Source organism: Rutilus rutilus (genome assembly GCF_951802725.1).
Source record: "Rutilus rutilus genome assembly, chromosome: 23".
Classification (NCBI taxonomy): Eukaryota; Metazoa; Chordata; class Actinopteri; order Cypriniformes; family Leuciscidae; genus Rutilus; species Rutilus rutilus.
The window spans coordinates 8,376,310-8,389,440 of record NC_140233.1 but is presented as its reverse complement, the minus strand read 5'-3'; the positions used below and the strand labels follow the sequence as shown (position 1 = coordinate 8,389,440).

The 13,131-nt window shown below is 34.7% G+C and overlaps 1 protein-coding gene across 1 annotated transcript; it reads left to right on the top strand.

The window, feature by feature from the left end:
• The first annotated feature begins 932 nt into the window (after positions 1 to 932).
• On the top strand, positions 933 to 12,521 carry saal1 (serum amyloid A-like 1). The gene is made up of 13 exons (XM_084396543.1): positions 933 to 1,079; positions 1,471 to 1,667; positions 3,983 to 4,084; positions 6,824 to 6,907; positions 7,000 to 7,079; positions 7,247 to 7,306; positions 7,414 to 7,529; positions 8,738 to 8,900; positions 9,079 to 9,161; positions 10,690 to 10,860; positions 10,977 to 11,170; positions 12,020 to 12,112; positions 12,210 to 12,521. The coding sequence occupies exons 1-13, from the start codon at positions 1,076 to 1,078 to the stop codon at positions 12,303 to 12,305; spliced, it is 1,443 nt and encodes a 480-aa protein (XP_084252669.1). The 5' UTR covers positions 933 to 1,075; the 3' UTR covers positions 12,306 to 12,521.
• The last annotated feature ends 610 nt before the right edge of the window (positions 12,522 to 13,131 follow it).

The window sequence follows — 13,131 nt, the reverse complement described above, 5'->3', positions numbered from 1 at the left end:
AGTGCAAAGGCCGTAAAGAGGAATGCTCTTTTTGTCTGTGTTACCCAGAAACTATTGATCATATTTTTGGGGGGGTGCTTATATTCAAGGATCTTCTGGCTTGATTTTTCGAACTATGTGACTAAAAACATTTCCGAAGATTTTACTTTAACTTTAATAAAAGTTTATTTTGGGGTCCCCAAAGTCCAAAGTGATATTTCTAATAGAGAATTTTTTATTAATCTGCTTCTTTTTCTAGCAAAGTTTTTTATCCACAAATGTAAGTTTATCGATAGAAAACCTCTTTTTTGTATCTTTCTAAAGGACTTTAGCCAATACTTGCTCTCTCTTCTGTTCCGTTCTCGACAATAATTAACAGCTGTAGTTACACTGAAACACTTTAATAGCCACTGAATTTAAAATACTTGTTGCTGAGTAAATATAGGCCTATGACGCGAAATAATTTACTTGTTAATACCATAGACAGTATGGTTAAAGGGATAGTTCACCCAAAAATGAAAATTCTATCATTGTTTACTCATCCTCAAGTTGTTCCAAACCTGTATGAGTTTCTTTGTTCTGCTGAACACAAAGGAAGATATTTGGAAGAATGTTTGTAACCAAACAGATCTCGGTCCCCATTGACTACCATAGCAAAGAGTATACTTCTATACTCTTTGACCATAGTATATTTTTTTCCTACTATGGAAGTCAATGGGGACCGAGATCTGTTGATTACAAACATTCTTCCAAATATCTTCCTTTGTGTTCAGCAGAGCAAAGAAACTCATACAGGTTTGGAACAACTTGAGGGTGAGTAAACAATGATAGAATTTTCATTTTTGGGTGAACTATCCCTTTAATACGTGACACAAGCCCCGCCCATTTTTAAGATTTCCTGCGAATTCCATTCTACCCACTATTATTTTCTTTATTCTTACCCGTCATGCTTTGCGTTTGAGTTTGTAAGCGGAAGCACTTTACAAGCACTTTTATGTGCTTATTCAAAACGTTAAACAAACCATGATGCTTCAAATGTATTTTTCGCAGTAACATTCGTGAGAATTTTATCTTTGGCTGTGGAAAGTCAATATTAATGGGTAAGTCAGGACATGTGAGTTGCTAGTGTTGCTAATATTTGCAGTGAATGTTTTTTTTTAGTACATCAATATTTGCCACCTCGTTTAACCGGTATTATTATAATCCTGCAAAACTTTTCGACATACATTAACATACATTAATTTCGCTGAAGCGTATTGTGTCTTGACGCGAATTATTATTATTCATAGTTGGCTAATCTTGCATTTTACTTTATGATCTTAAGCGAGTAAAACATTAAAAGTAAGCATTAAACGTTTTTTCTTTGCATGCATTCATACATGCAGTCATTTTATCTACTAGATTTTGCATGCATTTATGTTTTCATGCGTTTAATCTCATCCCTTCAAGGATTGTTCATGCGTTTATGTCATATTTTGATTTACTCATCAGAGCACAATGACAGATGCTGTCAGGAGGTGGATGGAGACAGTTGTGGATCCTCCACCGCAGCTTCCCCGGAGATGGACCGAAACCCGTCGCCTCCACCCGAGGAAGATGAGACTGAGGCCGGTGAGGAGGCAGACGCCATCGGGGAGACGGTGTACAGCAAACACTGGCTCTTTAGCACCCTGACCCGCCTTATTCAGGTATAGACTTCCGTATCATTTGAATCCTGTAACAAACAAGATGAATAATATACATTTTTAGATACATATGTAATTTGTATTTGATTAAAAATCAAATGGTAACACTTTACAGTAAGGTTCATTAGTTAGCCTAACTACCTAAGTTAACATGAACTAAGCATGAACAATACTACTTCAGGATGTATTAATCTTAGTTAATGTTAATTTCATAATTTACTTATACATTATTAAAATCAAATGTTGTATTTGTTAACATTAGTGAATGTGCTGTGAACTAACATGAACAAACAATGAATTGCTGTTTTTTTTTTTATTAGTTAGTTAGTTACCTCAACTAATGTTACCTAATGAACCTTATTGTAAGGTGTTACCCATGAAATTTTATATTTTAATAAATGATATAGTAACTGATATATGTAATCTGGATTACGTTATCAGATTCCAAAAATTAAATACTTCTAATTAGATTATATTAAAATACTTATTTAAAAACTCATAATCAGAATACAGTTACCTTTATATCAATAACATGATTACTTAATATTCACAAAATGGAAGTAAATAATTCAGAATTTATTGATTATCCTTATTACTTCTCTTTAATCATTTAAATTTTCCTGTCTCAAATGTTTTGTGCGATTGCCCACACAGACCAGCCACTAGTCATGCGACTATAATTACATGAAAAATTGAGAGGCAACACAGCATAAACAAATGAAATATTTAATCTTTTTTTAATTTAGTGTCTTATTTTGATTGTTTTGATTTATAAATTATTTATTTGATTTGACTTTATAATTGAATTAATCATTAGCTTTTCATAAATTTACAAACCTCCTGCAGTTTCTTCCCTAACCCTAGTATGGGAAACCCTGACATAATGTAATGTTTAAAGCATTTCATGTATTTATCAATATGGTACATGATTATACTTTTCAAATCAGTGCTATAAACAAGTTCGTTCAAAAGTACTCTGAAAATAATCAAAAAGTATTTAGATCATATTCCCTAAATTATATTATCCAGTTCTGGGTATGTTTAATATAATAATGTTTGTATTTTATATATATTAAAAAAAATATATATATATATATATATATATTTATTATTATTATTTTTTTGTGTGTGTGTTTTGTGGTTTAATTTTTTATTACAATTAAATATAATTTTCCTTCTTTTATTATATATACAGTACTTAGACTGATACAGTACATGAGTCAAAATCTGCTAATGGAAATTTGATTTTTTTTTACTATTATTTACAACAGGATCTGGATTTTCATGGGTTAAAAAAAAAAAAAAAATTGTTATAAGAGACAATAAAAAAAACTTGAAAAAAAAAATCCTTTTGGACAGCTGAAAAGGAATGCGACGTGTAATCCACGTGATTAATTGCACCTAACATTAAAGTTTGTAATATAAATATATTTTCACATTGAATCTCCAAATGAATGTAGAAACAACAAAAAGACAGTATATTTTAAATATTTGTTTAATGACATCTTTTTACCAAGTAAAAATGAACGAAGGCCAGTATCACCGATACCAATTCTGACACTGATGCCTCAACTAAATGGTTATTTTCTTTTTTCAATTTCTGGGGATAAAATTAGTATTTATAGCCATTCAGTATAATTGAAAGTCATAATTTTTTTGCATATTGGCCTAAACTGCAAAATATCATCAGATGTTTTTATTTATCATTTATTAACAATTACAGAACATTAATAATCTTATAAAAACTTTCAATTTAAGTGATCATAAAAGGGGTGGTATAACATTACACACTAACTAAAGTTATAAAAGTGAAATCATCAACCACCCCTTTAAAACAAAATTCACACAAACCCATTATAATAAATGTCACATTTAGCTGTGCCTTTTATATAGTGTGTTTGGTAATGTTTCTGTCTCTGTCAATACTTTCTTTTTACGAAAAAAAAAGTAATAAAATTACTAGGCCTAGTTAAAAGATTTGGTAATGATATTTTTATGTGATCCTCTCAATACAACGTCAAAATCGCATGTGTTCTGCACTTACACCCACGTGTCTTAATTTAGACTATGATATTAGTCGTGTGAAAAAGAAAGTACACCCTTTTGAATTCTATGGTTTTACGTAGAGGAATTCAGGATATAATAAAATCATCTGGTCCTTGGCAGGTCTTAAAATTAGGTAATACAACAACACATGACATATTTACACTGTCATTATTTATTTAACAACAACTAAGCTAAAATGGAGAAGCCATGTGTGACAAACTAAGTACACCCTATGAATAAATTGCATGTTGAACCACATTATTACCATATAGATGGTGACAGATCAAGAAAGTGGGCCAAGTGATTGTTCCATGGCACTGGCAGTTGATCTGGAAGAGGATGTATGTAAAGTATGGGACATGGCAATGGATAAGGTAAACTGAAACACACTGCATTCAACACCCTCCTCGATGGCCATCATCTATACACTGTGTTCCAAATTATTATGCAAGTGACATATCAGTAGGATTTTAGTACAATAATCTTGAGACTCCAGAGACAACAGTAGCATCAAATACCTGTTTGCTGCTTAACAGTGGCTTTTTTTATAGCTGCCCTTTTTAAATGATTCATTTGTTTGACAGAAACATCCCTTAATAAGCCTTTATCTGACCAGGGTCTTCTGTACTCTAAATCACTCACAAATCTTTTGACAGTTCGGTAATCTCTATGCAGTTTTCGCCAAATATTAGTTTTTATGCCTTTTGCGAGAAATTGCACCGTTTCATGCTTTTCATCTTCAGAAAGATCTTTCTTCCTCCCCATATTGCATAAGAACTGTGACTTGCTTAATAATGTGGAACAACCCCTTTAAAGGGATAGTTCACCCAAAATTTTTAATTCTGTCATAATTTATTCATCTTTAAGTTGTAAGAGCCATTATGCTCTATTTAAATGTCTGTTGTAGTTCCACTGGAGAACACTGGGTGGATTATGGGTATATAGGCAACGAGAGAGCAAGAGACGTTAGGTGTAATGGGGAAGCAAACCATTTTTGACCGTGTTAGGATCATGTAAGGACATGCTAACTGGTGATTACAATGTGTTTGAGCATCAGAACTGAGACAAATAAAGAAGATAAATGCACTACTGGACTGGAAAGTCACGCGTCAGACAGCCCTACAAACACCTCTAAGTGACAAGATGGTCATTTGTCGCTACAAAGTTGTTCCAAACCTGTATGAGTTTCTTTCTTCTGTTGAACACAAAAGAAGATATTTTGAAGAATGTTGGTATCCGTCAACTGTCTGATTACCAACATTCTTCAAAATATCTTCTTTTGTGTTCAACAGAAGAAAGAAACTCATACAGGTTTGGAACAACTTGAAGATGAATAAATGAAGACAGAATAAAACATTTTGGGTGAACTATCCCTTTAAAGGGGTTGTTCCACATTATTAAAGGGATAGTTCACCCAAAAATGAAAATTCTGTCAGTAATCATTCACCCTCATGTTGTTCCAGCCCCGTCAGACTTTCGTTCATCTTCAGAACACAAAGTAAGATATTTTTGATGAAATCTGAGAGCTGGCTCACTCCTTCATAGGCTTCTATGGGATCGAAACTTGCAAACCCAGAAAGTTATTAAAGACATTAGTGAGCCTATATGGTGACGTACAACCCAGAAGCGCTGCGCTGTTACACTAGTGAATTCATTCAGGCCCACACAGACGAAAATGAATAGTTGAATAAAGTCGTTATTTTTGTTGTTGTTTTTTTTGCACGCAAAAAGTATTCTCGTCGCTTGATAAACTTAAGGTTAAGCCACTGTAGTCACTTGGACTATTTTCACGATGTCTTTAATAACTTTTCTGGGTTTGCAAGTTTCGAGCTAGCCAGCTTGCAAGTGAGCCAGCTCTCAGATTTCATCATAAATATCTTAATTTGTGTTTTGAAGATGAACAAAAGTCTTACAGGGTTGGAACAACATGTGTTCCAACACAACACTCAAGCAAGTCACCGTTCTTATGCAATATGGGGAGGAAGAAAGATCTTTCTGAAGATGAAAAGCATGAAACGGTGCAATGTCTCGCAAAAGGCATAAAAACTAATATTTAGCGAAAACTGTATAGAGATTAGCGAACTGTCAAAAGATTTGTGAGTGATTTAGAGTACAGAAGACCCTGGTCAGATAAAGGCTTATTAAGGGATGTTTCTGTCAAACAAATGATGATTTTTGGGTGAACTATCCCTTTAAAGGATTAGTTCACTTTCAAATGAAAGTTAGCCCATGCTTTACTCACCCTCAGTCCATCCTAGGTGTATATGACATTCTTCTTTCAGATGAATAGAATCAGAGTTATATTAATATATGTCCTGGCTCTTCCCAGCTTTGTAATGGCAGTGGATTGAAACCAACAGATTGAAGCTCAAAAACGTGCATCCATCCGTCATAAACGAGCTTCACGCGGCTCCAGGGGTTAATAAAGGCCTTCTGAAGAAAAGTAATGAGTTTGTGTAAGAAAAATATTAATATTTACAAAGTGAAATTCTAGCTTCTGGCCAAACGCAGTCTCTACTTACGCCTAAACTGCAACTTGTGACGTCAGAAGTAGCGTAGTGTATCATGGCGTTGCGTACATATCAGCAGTACGTCGCATTATTCGCATAAGTTGCGATTTGCACTTAAGTAGAATCCATATGTACGTTTGGCCGGAAGCTACTTATTTTACTTTATAAAGTTTTAAATATGAATATTTTTCTTACACAAACTCATTGCTTTTCTTCAGAAGGCCTTTATTAACCCCCCGAAGTTGCGTGAAGCTCGTTTATGACGGATGCATGCATGTTTTTGAGGTCCAATCTGTTGGTTGCAATCCACTGCCATTATAAAGCTTGGAAGAGCCGAGACATTTATTAATATAACTCCAATTCTATTCATCTGAAAGAAGAAAGTCATTTACACCCAGGATGGATTGAGGGTGAGTAAATCATGGGCTAATTTTCATTTTAAAGTGAACTACCGTAATCCTTTAAGTTGGTTTTCCATTTACCTAAGAAGACCTGGCAAACTACTTAACAAATCTAAGAATGAGACCAGTTATCTATAAATTACATGAAATCCATAATAATTTGGAACGCAGTGTATCCACATGACATGCTTTTTCTCTCCAGGACGTGGCTGTCTTTCTTCAAGAGTTCAAGGCTCCAGACATCTTGCTGGGTGTGATCGCAAAGTCACGCAGTCCACGGCTCACTGTGCGTCATTTTTACCTCTGTAACTTCCCTGTATGCTGCATTATATGTCATATTTCCCTTTCTGCTTGCTTATGACTCCATATAATTACTAGGAAATCTGTGTTGGAATTCTGGGTAATATGGCCTGTTTCCATGACACATGTGTCTTTCTCAGCCAGAACTCTGACCTGGGGTGAGATGCGCACACACACACACACACACACACACACAGGGCATCTTTTCCCCTTTCTGTTTCTCTTCAGGTTAATTTAACTTGTTTTGTAAATATAGTACTACTAACTATTTTAAATGAAACGATGTCTGACATGTTCTCTGTATATCTCTGCTGTGTTACTTAAGCGCTGTGTTACTTCTGCTTCTTGGAGACAATGACCCACCTACGCTCTTGGAAACTTGCAGGTCAGTTCTGATAAAGCCCTGTAACAAAATTCTAAGAACATTTCTCAATACATGACTTTCTCAGAGAAAGAAGACTTTCTCTGAATGCCGGTGTGTGTCTTTTTCAGGCTTCTGCTAACATGCATGTCTCAGCCTGATGTCGCCCCGCTGTGGCTAGAGAGGATACGGCAGCAGCCCGCGGCGTGTGGCAGTTTGTGTTTCATCATGAGCAGCTCCACCAATGGTCAGTGATGTTTAATGATGTTGCTAATGGTACTTTTCAATGAATAGGGCAACAAAGTTTTACATTTTTTCAAAAATATTTTCATTTTCTTTGTTGCAATAAACATTAATGAAACATGTACAACATCATTAATATTTTTTTTACATTTCCTTGTGTGTGTGTGTGTGTGTGTGTGTGTGTGTGTGTGTGTGTGTGTGTGTGTGTGTGTGTGTGTGTGTGTGTGTGTGTGTGTGTGTGTGTGTGTGTGTGTGTGTGTGTGTGTGTGTGTGTGTGTGTGTGTGTGTGTGTGTGTGTGTGTGTGTGTGTGTGTGTGGTGTGTGTGTTTTTTGTATGGTTTTTAGCAATAAACATTCAATATTTTTTTGTTTATTTGTTTTTATGTAACTTAAGTTCATTTATTCCTGAAGTTTCAGCAGCCATTACTCGACTGGAGTGTCACATGATCCTTCAGAAATAATTCTAATATGCTGATTTGGTGCTCAAGAAATTTTATTATGTTTGTTTTAGCAATTAACATTAAATAAACATGTAAAACTATTTATTATTATTATTAACTTAACATTTATATTGATTTTTTTGTTTGTTTGTTGTTGCAAAAAACATTAAATAAACATTTAAAATTATTATTAACTTTTTAATTAATTTGATTATTTTTTGTTTTTAGCATTAAACATTAAATAAACATTTAAAATGATTATCAACTTGTTTAACTGTTTTACTATAATTTTCTTGTTTTTTTTGTTTGCTTTTTAGTTTTTAGAAAAACATTAAATAAACGTAAATAATATTTATAATTATTATTATTAACTTTTTTATTTAATAAAATGTTCTTGTGTGGTTTATTTTTGTTTGTTTTAAGCAATAAACAATTAAAAGGATTATTTATTATTAAGGAACCTTTTTTCAATTAACTTTTTTTCAGTTTGGGACTAAATATTGGCTTGTAGTTATTGATCAATTTATATTTTCTATAAATTTAAGGGAAATAATTGTTTGATTATTTTTCTTACTATAACTTAATATAGCTAAATAATATATTTTGGCCATTTTTAAAATGTTCAAGTTAATTTTAATAATAATTGTATATTTTACATTAAAACTTAACTTGCATAACCTAATGTTTGATGTGTTTGAAAACCTTTTATGTCAGTTTAATTAATATTAGATAATAGTTTGTGACACCAAAGTGTATCTCTCTCTCTCTGCAGTGGATTTGCTGGTTAAGGTTGGGGAGCTGGTGGATAAGCTCTTTGATGAGGATGAGGAGATAATGAAGAGTTGGGTGTCCACCCCACCCAGCGAGAGTGACCCAAACAAGGACATACAGCAGGACATTGCGTCCTCTCTGCTTGAGGCCGCCACGCAGCTTAGGTGAGACATATTAATTAAGGTCATGTGACCTTCTGCTCATCTGTCTGTCTGTCTGAGGTGTTTACCAACCTATTCATTCCTCTGTCTGCTGCTACATTAAGAGATGTTCCCCCTGGATTCACATCAATGTTCATTTTCAAAATATGAATTTAGGGTTATTCAAATGTTTGTGTTGTAGGTCAGAGAGTCCAGAGGCTCTTGAAGTGTATCTTCATTCGCTCCAGCTTCTGACTACAGTAGAAGAGGGCATGCAGGCTCTGGGTGAGACCCACACACACATACTCACTAACTCTGAAAATATTCATTTGTTTTTAGCATGTGTATTTTCTTGGGGACAATTATGTAATCATCACACAGATGTTCATGTATTTCTTTTAGATAAACTTAGATGTTCCTTCTCTGATAGTCTCTTATGCTAAAGGCTGCATTTATTTAATCAAAAATACAGTAAAAACTTGAATATATTTTGAAATGTAATTGATTCCTGTGATCAAAGCTGAATTTTCAGCATCATTACTCCAGTCTTCAGTGTCACATGATCCTTCTGAAATCATTCTAATATGCTGATTTTGATCTATAGGTCCTGGGTTCAAATCCCGAACGAGCCCCCGTTAAATGTTACAACCCCAGATGCTGTCTAGACCAGGGGTTCTCAACTCTGGCCCTCAAGGTCCGCTTTCCTGCAGAGTTTTGCTCCAACCCTAATCAAACACACCTAGTCTTCAGGATTTCTGTAAAGTTATAGGCAGGTGAGTTTGATCTGGGCTGGAGCTGAGCTCTGCATGAAGTGGACCTTGAGGGCCAGAGTTGAGAACCCCTGGACTAGGGTTTTGGAGGATGCAACATTTAAAAAATAAGAATTAATAGTGTGTGTGTGTGTGTGTGGATGGCAAGAGATAAATCGCGGGTAGATATGGAAGGTATGGTAATGATACGGGAAATATATAAAGATATGGTAAGAAATGGAGTTTAATATACATAATCAAAAAAAGAATAGTAAGATGGGAAATAATATTTACAAGGAAAAAGGTACAAAAACCCATAGATATCATATAAAGGCTAGATGTCTCGTCCGCGCTGCTGGCCAATGGAGGTCGACGTCCGCACACGGCGGCCATCTTACCACAGGGTGCTCACTCACTCGTAACATGGTGCATGTACTTTTAAATAACCATAACTTGCTAAATTTTCTACCGATTTTCAAACGGTTTGGTTTGTTATTAACGTCAGAGATGTAGCTATGAAACTGCATACATATGAATAATTATACAAATGGACTTCCATATGAAAGAATTATAGCCACGGTAATGACGTTTGTAAGAAACCAAACCGTTTGTAAATCCGTCAAGATTTCACCAAGATAAGAGGATTTGTGTGCGTGCTCACTTACCTTAATTCACAGAGCCCTGTGGTAAAGATGGTTTACTCCGGTGACTCCGCCTTAAGACACCTAGCCTTTATATGATATCTATGCAAAAACCTGCTACTTTTTTCAGGATTTGATGAATTGAACGTTAAAAATAACAGCATTTATTTGAAACAAATCTTTTTTAACATAAATGTCTACTGTCACTTTTAATCGATTTAATGCATGCTTATTTAATAAAAGTTTTAATTTCTTAAATTTAATTAAGTTACACGTGAATAATGAAAAATGACACGATGTACTAAAATTGATAAAAATGGATGTTTCTTTCTATTAAAATATCTCACTGTATTTTTTGACTGCCCATGTAAAAGGTGTGTGAAATTTGTGGCAATGTTTTAAAAAAAAATTCTTTGTCCTCAGTATCAGATGGAGCGTGTGGTCGTGCGGTGTGGACATTTGTGTGTAAGATCGTGTGTGAGGATTTGTGTCAAGCGGACGACCCTCCTCTGATCCTGCAGGAGCAGAAAGCTCTCCTGGCCCCGGCGCTCGCCCTGCTGTCCGCGTTACACTCCAGTCTGCAGATGGATATCAGTACGAAACACACACTGAATAAATAACATCGAATTCAAATTTATGGGAGCCAGTGTTTGTTTAAGGTTTGCTATTGTATCACAGTTTCGTGTTCAACGTCTGTTTATTCATCACAGGTGCAGAATTATTAGGAAGTCTTCTTCGCATTCTGCAGTTCAACGCTGAATACCATCAGAGCCGGACAGCTGGAAACTCCGAATCAGAAGAGAGACAGAAAGAAGAAGAGAAACTAGTGGAAGATGTTCAGCTCCAAGCTTTAGTCGAAACCACAGCGGAGTTCCTCTCAGTCGTCCTTATGGAACTGACTAAGGTGAAATTGGCAGCTATCCAGTTTACAAATATATTAATAAATGGTTAAAGATATATTATATAACCTTATAATATACTATATCCTGCCCTGGAGGGCCACTGTCCTGATCAAACTCACACAAACCCTGATCAAACTCACTTACCTGTCATTTTCTGGTAACTCTGAAGACCTTGACTAGCTTGTTCAGGTGTGGAACTAGAACTAGCACTGAAACTAAACTATGCGGGGCAGTGGCCCTCCAGGACCAGATTTGAGGAACCCTGTTATACTATTAAATGAAAAAAAATATTATTCTATATTACATAAAAATTAAAATTAAATAGAAAATGTAAAGCTATTATGTTTACAGAATTATTAGACATTATTAAATTCTATTTTAAGATATATTTTATATATTATATTACATTATGTTATAAAAGTGGTGTACAAAATATTAGTAAATTATTAAATATTCAATGAAAAAAAAAAAGTATACATTTCATTTAAGAAATTAAATTTAAAGTGTAAGAGACATTGTATCATATACTACATTACATTTTTGGAATGTAATTTATATAATGTAGTACATGATATAATATACCTTGCATTAGAATTTAATAATTTATAATTTTTTGTAAACTTGATAGCTTTAAAAAAATATATATTTTAATTTACTATATAGTAAAATCATTTTTGGAATGTAATTTATAAATGAATGATGATAATGAAAATAAATTCTAATGCAAGATATATTATATCATATACTACATTATATTCTATATAGTATATTCTATAAGTAAAAAGTACACACGAAAATATATGATATTATATCAAAATATTAAAATTGTGAAAATTCCCTTTAATTTTCAGGATCTTCTATCGTTGGTAGTGAAGGAAGGGCATCTGACAGAGAGAAGCTGCGTGTCTGCTGTTGCCACACTTGTACCTCAACATATTACGGCTGTACGTTCTTCTCTTTCCTTGTTCTTATTTGTCCTTTTCACTGCTCCCTACAGGCTCTGATTAATGACGGTTCTTCTCGTCCTTTCTCCTTCTACAGGTCCAGCACCTGGTTGGCTTGTTGTCAGAGGTGGAACCGAAACTGGCAGACATTATAAAAAAGGACTTTTCCATTTCATCCATTGTGTCAAGCTGAACTCAGCTGGATAAATCCAAAGTGTTCTTTAGCTCCAAGTTCTCAGACCCAAAAGACTGGAGATGAGTTTCTTATCTCCTTGTGAACGGACTTGGTTTAGATGTGGAAAAAAATATCTTTCATAGTAAGCGCTAAACCTTTAAAATGTTTAAATTGTGTACATTATTGTTTTGTTTGTATACATCACTATTTAGTAAACATAACCTGTTTTGTAGATTCCTTTTTTGTGCTTGTCCTAAAGTAATAATTTTTATTTTATTTTCCCCAAATAGCTAATAGAATAGTTCTCTCTTTTTTTTTTTTTTTTATACATAATTTACTAAATTTACATTTTTACTAAAAGATTTCACACATTACCGAAAGGTTACCGAACTTCCAGCGCTCGATAGCGTTCATGACGTTTTTTTACGCTCACTCGTCTTCGTACACTCGAGTGTTTACTGATGTTCCATCAGGTGGCCCTCAAACGTGCGCGCCACATCCCGGTTGTGATCGACCTCCCTCATTTGCTTTCCAAATAGCCTGCGCCATCAGAACGGGTAGAAAGGGACTACTGCGCACTTCCCGCGTGTGTGTGACGCCAGTAGGAATATAGCAGCTCTTTAATTAAGAGTTGGGATTGATATGCAGAGCGCGCTGCATTCTTATGGAAATGTGGCGTGTAGGAGGAGGACCTGAGAGAGACACGGCAGACACTCAGCTGGGATCTCGACGTGGACTGAATGGAAAGCAGACGGGGGCTGATTTTAACCACGTTTGCGTGATTTCGAGGCCCTGGCTTTTGTTGTTTTTGAGGGAATCTTAGTTGGCCTGAAAAGGCCAGATG

Bases quoted from the DNA above. Each gene is read 5' to 3' on its own strand.
- saal1 (XM_084396543.1), top strand. The intron at 7,530-8,737 runs GTCAGTGATGTT...CTCTCTCTGCAG, and splicing joins CATGAGCAGCTCCACCAATG to TGGATTTGCTGGTTAAGGTT. The intron at 8,901-9,078 runs GTGAGACATATT...TTTGTGTTGTAG, and splicing joins GAGGCCGCCACGCAGCTTAG to GTCAGAGAGTCCAGAGGCTC.